At 37.3% G+C, this 12,856-nt stretch overlaps 1 protein-coding gene across 9 annotated transcripts in view; it reads right to left on the reverse strand.

Annotated features, from left to right (window-relative positions):
* SMPX (small muscle protein X-linked) overlaps nt 1-9,112 on the reverse strand; it is a 40,312-nt gene extending 31,200 nt beyond the window's left edge. For 4 of the 9 annotated variants that reach the window (XM_054056202.1, XM_054056204.1, XM_054056203.1 and 1 more), the window contains exons 1-2: nt 8,554-8,704; nt 4,899-4,958 (exon numbers count right to left, since the gene is read on the reverse strand). In XM_054056202.1, the coding sequence (XP_053912177.1) occupies nt 4,899-4,937 (39 nt within the window). In that variant the 5' untranslated portion in view covers nt 4,938-4,958; nt 8,554-8,704. Of the gene's footprint in view, nt 1-4,898; nt 4,959-8,451; nt 8,471-8,523; nt 8,711-9,040 lie in introns of those variants that run through there. The other 5 variants (XM_054056210.1, XM_054056207.1, XM_054056208.1 and 2 more) reach the window with 5 other exon arrangements.
* Nucleotides 9,113-12,856: the final 3,744 nt, after the last annotated feature.

Consider the following 12,856-nt stretch of genomic DNA (forward strand, 5'->3'; position numbering starts at 1 on the left):
CTGATAAATAAGCATACAGCTGGTAAACAGCAAAATTCAAAAGGGGTGGGAAAATGTATAGTCATCATGGTTTCAAAGCACTTATGCCTTCAATGTGTGTATCATTAGACCACTCCCACGGGAAAGAGAAGTGCGTTCATCTCCATTATAAAGATGGAAAGTGAAAAAACAAAGCTACCTAGAAAGCTTTTGAAGTTCTGCATTTTCGTCTAATGCTCCCTGATTTCCTTGGACTTTAAACAAATGAGTGCTAGACACCAAAGTGTCTTCAGGCATCTGGGTCTGCTTCAGTTTGGTCAAAGTCAAACAGAAAGTGAATTTGAGAATCAGCATTTAAGCATAGATCACCCAAATCCTACAATAATACCGAAACCGCTGAGCCACTCTCCCTCCCCAGTGACAGCAATTCTCACTTCATTTAATCACAGGTAGTAAGGAAGGAAAGCCTGACCTCAGCCATCTTAAGCCACGAGTGTTTAAAATGTGATTTTACAGGCACAATTTATCCACAGGTGCTACAAACTGCCAATGTAATGCCTTAGTCCTAGAAATACACTTCTCGGTTGCAAAGAGCATCTGTGGGACAAGGGTCAAAACAAGCTGAGCTGGCTCCAATGCCGGACAGACTGCTAACATCCAGCTTTAGTAAATTCCCTCCAAAATGATACCCACACAACTGCATCAGTCTGATTTTTCATCTGTGGCAGGAAGCCAGTAGCCAGAACACAAATAAGGCTTCTAATAGATACCTTTAAAGTTAAGATTTTTGAGAAAAGAATGGCAGAAAATGTTGCTTAGGAAAGAACAGCTAAAAAGTATCTATTTCCCAATGTGACCCAAACTGAACTACTTTAAAAGTCAAATACTGTGACCAATTAAATGCACATTGTATACCTATTCTTATCTCGTGATCTCAGAAGAGAAGCTGCTCCTAGGAAATGTCATCAAAATATCATGACTCCCACTGGTAAAACCAGGGGGGTGAATTGGTAATGTTATGGAGCAGAAATGGAGAACCTTTCAAGAGCGAGCTGTGTTATTGTAGTTTACCATCTAACTGATTTACATTAAATGAAGATGAATAATCCCATCCTTCCGCTCAAATTGTGGTCTTGCACATCATGCCCCAGGTTGGGTATCCACAGGAAAACAGCCCACTGTTTTCTGTAACAACAACTGTTCTGACAGCTGCTATCAAACGTTGAGCAAATTAAGAATCCATTTGCCAAGAAATAAGCATCTTTGCCTGTATTCTATTTCTCTCTTTCCCTTTAATTTTTTTATGCAAGGTGATGCTGACATTTTAGTGGGGCTGGCAAGTGTCTGCAGGATCGGGCACTTTATAGACAACTGGGTATTCATTTCATAATGCTTTTTCACTAAGCATTAGTTTAGATATTATGAAACCTTTCAACTGCACTTCCGAAGTGCCTAGGAGACAGGACATTTTCAGCCACATAGTACTTAACCCATTATTTCATTTAGGAGTGGAAAAAAACAGCTTTGCTATTTTTAATTTCAAGCATCTCCCCTGCCAGGCTCTGGTACTTTGAGGCAGCTCCTTTTTTTTGAATATGAAACTTCTTTGTACTTCATAGCTAGCGTGGTCACATAGGTTTGCAGAGTTATCTCTCCTCTTGGTGCTCGTTTTTAATTCAGGCATTCTTTCCCCTCGGAGTCAGTCAAAGCAGAAGCTAAGTCTCCCATGGCCACACAGGGCATACTACAAGACAGTAATTCTGAATCCTGGCCCTTGCATTTCCTACTGTGACTGGCAGACCAACTGTTACTGAAAATGGTTCACGAAACAAAAATGAGCCACTAAGCGCCAGACTGCTAATTAAATTAAATAAACCACTCTTTGGTCTGCTTCAGCATTTTCACAGTAATCTGTGTCACACAGAAGTGGTTTGAACTATTTTATCTGCAATAAGAGCATTCACATCAGAGTTTCGACAAGACATACGCAGACATGAAATATTAACTTGGTAAAACGAGAAGCCTTTTAAGACATAGTTTAACACTGTCTAGGTCTGATAACACATACTATAAATTCAAATATTTCTAGTATGAAATGAAACTATGACAGATTTCTAAACAGTCCTCTGACCAGAGGTACCAAAGTATCTCCCTCTTAATCCAATGCTGGTCCCTCCCATGGATGAGCAGCAGTGTAGTGTGTAGACCAAATTCTGCACACCAGTGAAGCTCTACAAAGACTATGTTGTGCTGCAATGAACACAAGTTTGCAATTTTGATTTTAAAATAAGTTTCAAGGCTCTTGTCACCTGACAAGATGCTGGGATGGAGATATGAGCCTCAGTGATTTCTTCCTTGCCTGCTCCCCATTCTGTGAAATGGCAATTTTAAAAATCCAGGAAATTTTTTGTTCCAAACTCCTGAAATTCTAATTTATAGTTGCTTTAGACAGACTTTCTTGGTAACATGATTATTATTATTAAATAAACTAATTATTAAAACTTTTTGGTTTGCCTCTTTTTTTTTGGAAAGTGCCTACCATATTTTGGATGTCACTGCAGTTTTCATTACGAGTAGGTACAGATACTGACGTATTGAACTAAGATCTTCCACAACAGACCAAAGGAAAAATATCAGTAAACAAGACATATAACGTACATCACTGGTTTGACTCAATTAAACTGGAGATGTGTTTGTGTGTTCTTCTTTCTGTTTACTAGAGACAGGGCATCCAGATCAGGAACTGCTGGGTATTGAATTACTGGCAGCCCTGCATGAGTTGAGGGCTGTTATGAATAAGTTCTCCACAGCATCACAGCCATTCCTAGCTGTCAGAAAGGATGACTGAATAAACTGGAAAGCCACTTCAGTATAAAAATATTCAAGATAAAACCCTATAAAGGAACTAAAGAGAAAACACCATAATTCAGAATTAAAAAATAGGAAACCTCTCACCCTTACCTCTGGGGAAAGCCAAGAGTGGTGTTTGTAGGTAGAATAATGGTCAGGCAGACCTATATACAGCCATACAGTATACATTTTTACACAGTGAGAGAAGGAGGACAGCAAGGAAAGTTACCAGGAATTAACACCATTTTGGTCTCTATCACTCTGAACTACTCTTGGGAACCACTTTGGTCCTCTTGCTCCAAACTATTCTTGGAAATCAATTTCCACTTTTAACTTTCCCGCATCTGTATTTAATGGCTGTTGGCAAGTCAAGATTTTAGCATACATCTCATATGGTCAGACAGAAGCCACTTCTGACACGGAGTATTATGATATACTTCAGTTAGTAAAGTCCCATCACATTTCCATTGCTGCAGCACGATGTATATTCTCCAGTGGATGTCAGTCCTACTGTAACAGCATCTAACAGCAAAGCATCATGATGTATGAATCACAATGTATAAAACTAATGTGACATTTTGAGTCATGGCTCTAAGAGTGCTCAAAGTGTAATAGGCATCAATTCAAGTGCAAGTCTCCCTGCTGGAGCAATCTTTGACACAATGTTTAACAGATTTATTTTAAGGTTTATGATGTAATTTTTTTTACGATTCAAATTATGCTTCTAAAGATTAAAGTTTTCTAAAACATAAAGCTTAGTGCTTAAACTTAATGCATGTTTTAAATGGACACATTGTTTTGCATTTAGAAATTGGAAAGTCATTATAAAAAAAAAAGGACTCTACAACTACTTCTTTACTTGAAGGAATAAAGTAAACCAAATTCACACCTTAAAAATATTGGTATGTGCCCATGGAGTTTAAATGTAAAATGCAAATACTTTTGAGCTTTAAGTTATCCACTTTTTTCCGTTAAACATATAAACATTTCCATAGTCACTGAAAAAGAGGGATGAAAATTTGAACTGGGTGAAATCTACGGAAAATTTCTGCTCTCTTCAACTGAATTAGAGTATAGTGGTTTGCATGCTTGTTCCAGTAGAGTTGATGATGATAAAAAGTATTAGCATTTTTACAGTGCCTTACAACTTCAGTGCGCTGTCTAACGTCTCAGTAATTGATCTTCTTGATCCTCCAGTCCATTAAGTTAGTATTATCTTGAGGGAACAGAGGACAAATCAGATTTTAGAAGTTCCATTTTGTCTTTTTTGTGTAATTTCAAAGGAACTTGAAGTCGGGGTAAAATTTCATTTCAAGTGCACTTTACAAAATACACAAAAATTCTGTAGAATTCTGCAGTTCAGGAGGTATTTTGGCCTTTTGACAAGAATCCATGACAGCACCTGCTAAATACTTCCTTTATTATGCTAATTCATTATGATGTTGGTATAGTTCTCCAGCTGTTTCTTTTACAAGTATGTAACATCCAACTTCATCCCTATGAGCATATGCCATTTGAGGAGGTATGGGACATAAAAGAATTTTTTAAATGAAACTTTAACATTTCTCTCATTTTACTTTGGCTTTTAAATAAAATGCCTCTTAAGCAAATTGGAAGCTGTAGGGTTTTTTTCCTAAAGGAATTCAGAATTTGCAATACCTATGCCATCTTTTTAGCTTATAGTTCTTCCAGCATTCTATTAACTCTGTGGAAAATATAATAGCTGCAAGAATGAGTTTTAGTCATGATGCTGATCAGTTATGCAGGAGTATCATCGTGTTTTGCTTAGCTGATCCACCAACAAGCATAACCTAACACTGGAAAGACCATGCAAGCAAGCTATCAACCAGTCTATCTGATCTCGGTTTTTGTCAGTTCAGATCATAAGATGCTCTTCAGGTCAAACTTCTTGAGTACTTTCACATCTACCAAGCTTTTCACTTTAAAAGAATAATCCCCACCACTTCAGTGGTGTTTCTTTTAAGCAAAAAAAAAAAAGCAGTTTGCCAAGCAATGCAGGTTGAGGTTTGTTATTTTGCTATATTAGAAACATAAACACTGTTACTTACCTGAATGGCTTTGACATGTGATGCTGGCTGTTTTGACATTTTTAAGATGGAGGCTTACCCCTGCAAGCAAAATGGGAAAGTGTTACAGGCTCGAACATTCTGATAGCTAGGGAAGATAAGCTAGACCTTAACCTGTGCTGCCTCTTGACAGGCATCCATTTCATCTGCCCAGCTCCTGTTCCCATCTCAGTTTCAAACTTGCTTAGTTATTCCTTCTGAATATCAGAAGCAGGTCGAACACCTGAGCTACTCCAATTAATCTTTCATAGCCACAAATGGAGCTCTCTTTTTCACATTAAAAACAATAATGAGTAGAGATAAAGAATCTCTCAAACTTTAACAGCATTGTAAAATGAGTCAGAATTAAGGGAAGTATTTGAGGATAAACAACTTATTATTATCTCTCTCACAGTACGTAGGTGGGAATTATTAGAACTCTCCATTTAAACCTTTCAAATAAAGCATAACTCACTAAAAAAACCTGATAAATGCAGACATAACCATTTCCAAACTCACAAATCCTTGCAAATCTTTAGTGTCTATAGACTGAAAATGACGAAGATGTCAAACTATAAAGTACTCTTTGACAACTGCTAGGGCAGAAAATAACGTCTCTTGAAAGTTTTTGATCATATAGGTTCACCCACTTTCTTCAGTAATAAGATAAAAAAAATCAGATTTTTCCATACAAATTTATGTAGGTAGAGAAATATGGAGTGGTACAGTATTAATACACAGCAATGAAGGGGAATATACCAAAGTGAAAAGATTCTGTAAAGATAAAACAAAACAAACCAAAACCAACCCAAAACATTAAAACAAAGAAACAAACAAAACCAAGAAATGTTATCATTAGATTAAATGAAACATCTTTCACTAAGAACTAAGACTTTAACTGGACTAGACGTTCGTCAAAGTCTGGTTACTTGACGATGATAATACAAAATAAGATCGTAATACTGAAAGGTGAGAAATGAGTCCACCAAAGAACTCATTGATCACAAGCAAACTACAACATATTTTGGCTACTATATTTAGTTTACTTTATTTATTTTTATTTATATTATTTATATTATGAGAAGGAATATATTGAGAAAAGCAATAAATGATGTAGGAGAGAATACTAGGAATGTACTGAGAAATCAAAAGTGGGTCGAAGGCTTTGCTACTCTAAAGAGTATAACTGTCATGTGGAGGCAGTACCAAATAAAAGTATAGATCAGTTGTAGGTTAGTTTTGGTCTGAAATATCAGCTTGAAATTGTATCACTGGAGTTGCATGGAAGACTCACTCTTGAGTGTTCTCACCTCAGTTTATAATCTGTGTCTAATGCTGAGCAGAATGTAAAGGAAAAGTGACCTCCCACTGGAGGCCTCTCTCTGATTGCACTCTCAGCTGTAAAGACTGCTGTCCAAAGCAACACACAGCCTTAAGTCAGAGGACATTGTCTTCATACATTGATTCGGGTTTAAATTGCTCCAGCTAAGTTAGAAATTTGGCAAAAAATCTCACCATGAAAGCCAAAACCAACATGCTTCCAGTGAGTTTTATACTGTGGTTTTTACATCTACAATGGTAAAATCTAAGGTAGCTTAAAAAAACTTCAGAATTTAATTTGAGGGATGAAATCTCAGTCACTGAAGTCCATGACAAAATTTGCAGAGAATTCAAAAAGCCAAAATGTCTTACCGCAATCTCTCTCTTTCCTTTTTGAAGATCTTTACTATGCATAGAATTAACTTTCCTGTTAACCAGTGAATAAACCAAAGATAAATACAAAAGAGTCCCTCAGTTTATTGGAAAGATAGGACTCAGTACAGAAATGCTTAATTAATTTTTCTTATCACATTCTCCTCTTTGTAATCAGAATGAATAAAAGCAAAAAAAAAAAATAAAAGCACAGGAAATTAACAGAAAACATTTTAAAATACAGTGGACCTACTTTGTAAGTGCTGTCACAAAAAAAGTTCAAGCTAAGATGTATTTCTTCACATTGTGTGCCTGTGCATTGCAAAAACACAGCTGTACACTTCTTGGATCACCTAGAGCTAAACAGGCAAGAATCTACACTGAATCTCAACTTCAAAACAAGCACAACAATCCTGCTCCTCAGTGAGGTGGTCTGGGTTCACAAGAAGTCCGTGTTCAAAATGATTGCAATCAGGCACTTGTTCCTAAAGATGGATGCATGATACAATTGTGTAGTACTGCTTTTTGAGGAGGTGGTTTTCCTACTAGTTCATGCTGTCCTCATTACCGCCACAGAAATCAGGACAACAGCACGCTACTGAGTAAAAATAGATAATCTTCTCTGCCTCTTTTCCCTCCAGAGCAATACTGACCACCAAACAGAGGAAAATAAACCTTATATTGTAGATGCATCTATTACTAAAGTGATTGGTTCATTTTTTCAAATTCCTTCGTTCTTTTGCCACATGTGTCAGAGAGAGATAGTCAAGAGTCCCGCACTGATTGTATTAAATTATTTCTGGCACTACAATCAGCTCTGTAAACTTGAAAAAAACACTCTTCACCCTCATTTACACTGCAGCATTTCACGAGTACGCACTCAGTGAAATACAGACACACACAGCCCGTATTCCCCAGTGTTTTTTCTCTCCCCACACCTTACCTTTTACCTTTTATGGGCTGCATGCTGAGCCAAACTTAGAAAGCAATGGCAATGTTAGTTCAGTTTGGAGCTGGTTTATGCCAGACTTCTCCTGCAAATTTCCTTGCTTCGCAGTGAAACTACACAAGAACAGATATACTTGCAAAATACAGAACTACTAGAGTGAAATAAATTACTGTTTTGAAAGGAACCTTTGTAAAACAAAGAACGTCTCCTCTGTCCTTCTGCTAAAAACAATTCTGACAGGGCTGCAGGAAGATAATAGCTGACTTATTAAATTTGCTTTAAATATGATGAGATATCATAATGCCATCTTTTGTAATCTGTACAAGAGATGTACAGTAGCACACAGACAACAGAAAGAGCCCTCCCCCCACCCCAGCTGGAAGCTGCCCTTTTACCCCTGCTGCACTCACAGCATCAAGCACAAGGGGTGTTTTAGACACAGAACTGCAGTGCATTATCTTATTAAAAGGTTTTGACAGGAAATACACTACTGTGAGACCCAGCTGGTACAAAGAAAGAAGAAAAAGCCCCACTTTGCAGCTTCTAGCCTGTTATACCAAAACTTGCTACACGCTTTTGGCAGATGCAATAACACCTTCTGTAATGCAGTTGTCTCCACTACAGTTACCTGTTAAGCTTATGGTGAAAGAACATCTCTCTTACCACCAAAACCCCCAGCCACCAGCTATAACAAATATATAGAAAAAAAGAAGCATGTACCTATGTATTACAGCATTTGAGCTAATACAGAGATGTGCTTCTTATGAGTCACTAGCTATTTAAGTGACTTTCTGCTTTAAATCTTTAAAGATCCCAAAAGACCATGAAGCAATAACTATAACAATTCTCTCTGAATACAATGATCGGAAGCATAAGATATTAAAATAAGCAGAAACCCACAACTATTGCAGTCACCTCACAGCAGTTATTGAAGAGTTTTCATAAGGGTCTTTCAAGTTTTAATTGACCCCTTTAAGATTAGCTTACTTATTTACTTATATAAGAAAAGCTCCAAACCGTCAAGTGAGTGTGTGCACCTCCTTTCGACGAGGTACCTTCTTCTACCAGCTGAGGTATTGCCTGTGGTCCTTTTAATGTGTCTGAAATAGCTCCGATGCTTTCAGCTTGGACGGCACTGAGAGCTGCTCCAGGCTGGAGTGGGACTCGGCTGAGAAGCGAAGTGTAAAAGGGAATTCCTGTCATAGCTTCCAGTTGTTCTTCCTAAATATAGAGCTTGATTCACTCTGTAACTTGGTCCCCTGTGACACTTGACCATCATAAAACCAGGGCTCAAGTATCAAGCAGGAGGTGTTGAAGGAACACACCTTTGGGTCCTTTTCCTGCCCTCCCTTCCCTTGCCGATCTGAGCTTTTAACAAGCATCAGGCATTCAGCAGCAGAACATAACACACAACTCCTCCCATGGTGTTTGGGGCAGCATGTGCCTCCCTGCTGCCACACTGGAGAAGGAAATAATTATAGAGATATAATTATGAAGAACTCACCTCGAAGGGACTAATGGGGGGAGGTGAATGCCACACCAGAGCGACTCTATCGATGCTGGGTTAGGAGCAAAATTGCACAGCAGCTGCCTGGGGGTCTTGGCGTAGTGTTCCTGAGTGCAGGACAGCCATGCTCACAAGGAGGAGTGAACTTTCCTCTTTATCACTCCTCTGCCATAGCTGTCTCCACCTGACCCACAGCACTAATGTTGACAATAACAGTATCATAGGTGATGCTATACTGGCCGTTTCCTGCTGCAGAAGAATAGGGCGACTTTTAGGAGAAAATCAACAATTTACAAAATTGGTGCCCAAGATACTTAAAATAAATAGCAGTTGGAACAGTGATTTCAGAGAGGATTTTAATATATTTGACCAATCAGTCTTTTAATTTCCTGTATATCAAAGAGGAAGATGACCTCCCAGACCTCTTCATTAAGCCTGTGACTCATGCTCTCTGCCCTCTTTCCCAAAAGTACTGCCATCTGGAAGCAGCTGATAAAGCTGATGACTTGCTCTAGCAGCTTGCAGGCTATTCATAGCCAACTCCTTCACAAGGAACCCTGACAAGATGGACACACAATTAGGTGTGCAACAAGTGTATACATTTGTGTTAGGTTGAGACTGACAGAGGTGCTTAGAGCACCAGCTCCTTCCAAAGAGACCCCTTGGCATATTTCCTCAGAAAGGCTGAGAAGGGCTGTTGTCAAGTATTTTCAGGGATGAGAAGAATAGTGCACTTGAAACATAGCAGAGTTCACAACAGGGCTCATAGACATGTCTTTTGCCTAGAATGAAGGCGTTTGTTCTGTTACAGTCTAAGGTCCTGCCTTCCAGGCAGTTGAGACCACGTCAAAGCAAAGCTGCAGTCAAATAAGTGACTTTACACACCCTTTTGTGAAGGTTCATATTTACAACAGAAGTATCAGAAAGCTACAAAATAGGCAATATATTTTTGGAACATGGTCTTGTAATTGCATTTGTTTCACTTTATATTACAATAGCTTATATATTGTAATACACATTGTTTATATATATTACAAACCAGCTCTGGGATACAGAGTTTTCTTCTATGTGTCATTAATTTAGCAAAGGTAGTCCATTGCTTACATGTTATAATTCCATCATCTTGCAAAGATGCCTAAGAAATACCATCTGAACCTTGTTTCCTTCATCAACTTTTCATAGCAGTGCAAGTAATTTAATAGATAGTCATAGTGATATGTAAATAGGAAAAGAAGCAGCCTTTGTCACATACCTAACACCCATAGACTACCACAGACTGTATTAAAATCGTTGGGATAAAAGGAGTAAACACAAATTTTATCACTAATAGCAGAAAATGTAGAACTGAGTAAACATACACTTCTACCATTACTCTGCAGGGTACTATTGTCTTTGAATAACCACCGGGACAGACAACCCAGTGCAGATTCATCCACTAAATATGTGCAGCAGATGTTTTAGTAAGTAAATAATGAGACAAATGTGTATTTCATATGATGGATTCAATGCCTGGCAAGTTAGGGCGAGGTACGTTGACACTCACTGAATAAAATTATTCTGTCTCCTGTACAGAGATCCAAAAGACATAGTAACAACGTATTTATTTGAAGTTTGAAGTATGAAAATCCCAATATAGTTTAAAATACACTTTTATTGCATTCCTAAAGTATGTCTAATTAACGTGCTTCCTGGAATAGCTTATTAGTTTTGAAAATGAAGTTGATGTTTAACAGAAGAGTGTATGTATCTTAGTTCTTGACTGAGATACTTCACTGTGTTATGTCAGAACTGTTTCTTTAAACTGTCACTACTTAATATGCTTACTTAAATGTTTTGTTTTTCAAGAAATCTCATGAGCACAGATATGACTTCCCTGAGGCTCTCAAAAGAAAAATATTTTTTTTATTATAGTCCAAAATGTTCTAGTGTAATACAAACAATGTAATACAATTGAAAATGCAAGTCAACAAAGGAGCAGCCACACTCTCAGCTCACTTGAAATAGGACTTCTTTAAAGTAAAATGTTAAAAACTACATTCCTGGAGTTTTGCTTCAAATTACAAAGTAGCGGCAACAATCTTTGACAGAGCAAAACTTTGCTTCCCTATCTTAATTCTAGCTCTACAAATTACTATTTATAACCAGGTGAGAATGCTGGGCCAAGGATATTAAGCATTTGGTTAATTAATTCCTATCACTACCTTAATTTGAATTGTTTGCAGAAGAATACGAAAATTAAAGTTGCAGTGCAAGACAATCTATTCTCTTCATTCAACACACCTAAGTTATCAGATAAAAATAAGAAACCCGCTATCAGACAGATTTATCAGAGGACTAAAATAGAGGACTCTGGGAAAAAAAAAAACACCACTATCCATTTTCTAACTCACGCAGATTTTATTTGTACTTTGAGCCTCTTCTTCCTTAGTAAGGATGTATTTATTCCATGTAGAAATAATTTGTCACATTGGCTTGATAAAAGACAGAGACTTTTAGCAATGGTATCCAGTCATATGAGGTTAGATAGAACTACAAAAATTTAAAATGAAGTGGAGCTAGCAATTACCGGGCATCAGAGACCACTCTTACTCTTGCTATAAACTGAAAATAATTTTCAACCCTAGGCTGCACGAATAATATCAGATCTCAGCTGCTTTGTCAAAATAAATGTTGTTCGAGGAAGAATTATGTAATGCTTGATTGTTTCTCATGATTTTCCCCAATCTATATTTCTTAATATCAAGAAAAAATCAAGCACTTTCTCCTGAGTTTCTACTTATACAGTTATGCCAACAACAATTAGCATTAGGTTACTAAAATAATGAGCGACATAAAATAGCATGCAAGAATGCTTACTATTATCTGATGGACAGGAAATCAAAAACCATATCTAAATTAGATGATTTTGCCTTTGTGACAGTTCTGAGCGGCTAAATATTAATTCAGCTCTTGCATGCTCTCTTTCTTTTCCATATCAGAGCTTGGTGATTATTATCACAGACTGTTCCATCAAGAAATAATTAGCTTTCTGTTAAGAAGATGGTCTCATTAGAGGCTGACAGTGACCTTGTTCTAAATTTCAGAGTTCCAGCATCTTCTAATAGCGTTGTTAGCATCATCTAAGCATTTGTATTAAGTTCCAAAAACTGCATTATGAATATAACCCACTCAAATGCTAGAACTTCATAACTTTGACCACTGAAAAAAAAAGAAAACCCAAAAATACCCTCAAAAGCCATACTGTCTGTTGCTTTGTATTCCTTGAAATTCTTACTTACCAAAATGTTTTGAGTAATAGAAATGTGATGATGATGTACAAGCAACAAATTTGTTTCCACTTTTCTCCTGGGAAATTTTAGCCACTATACCTGCAAACTGATACCGTAAGAAAAAGCAAGGGTACTGGCAGATTTTGACAGGAATGTGAATTTTAAATGACATGTTGATTTTGTAAACATCCTATTTGCTATAATGATTCAGCATCATTTGCAAAGGCAACAAAATAACCCATGACATTGCATCATCAGATATTGTTCTGGACAAACAAGTTTGACAAAATAGGAACTGACTGAATCATGGGTCAAATTTTGAACAGAAAGACGACTCATCATTTTTATGGATCAGAATAATTCAAATAGGCATCTATTATCTTTTTCAATCTTATAACAGATTTCTTTCGATGAAGGCCATCCCCATCAGTTGATTACATCTTCTGAATGCTATTAACTCTTGTCTTCAATGGTAAGATCAAATCTCACCTGATGTACAGTAAGGAGTTTTGCCATTGTACCCATCTGACCCAAAGATGAATGA

The sequence above is a fragment of the Cuculus canorus genome, chromosome 1 (genome assembly GCF_017976375.1).
Source record: "Cuculus canorus isolate bCucCan1 chromosome 1, bCucCan1.pri, whole genome shotgun sequence".
Taxonomy (NCBI): domain Eukaryota; kingdom Metazoa; phylum Chordata; class Aves; order Cuculiformes; family Cuculidae; genus Cuculus; species Cuculus canorus.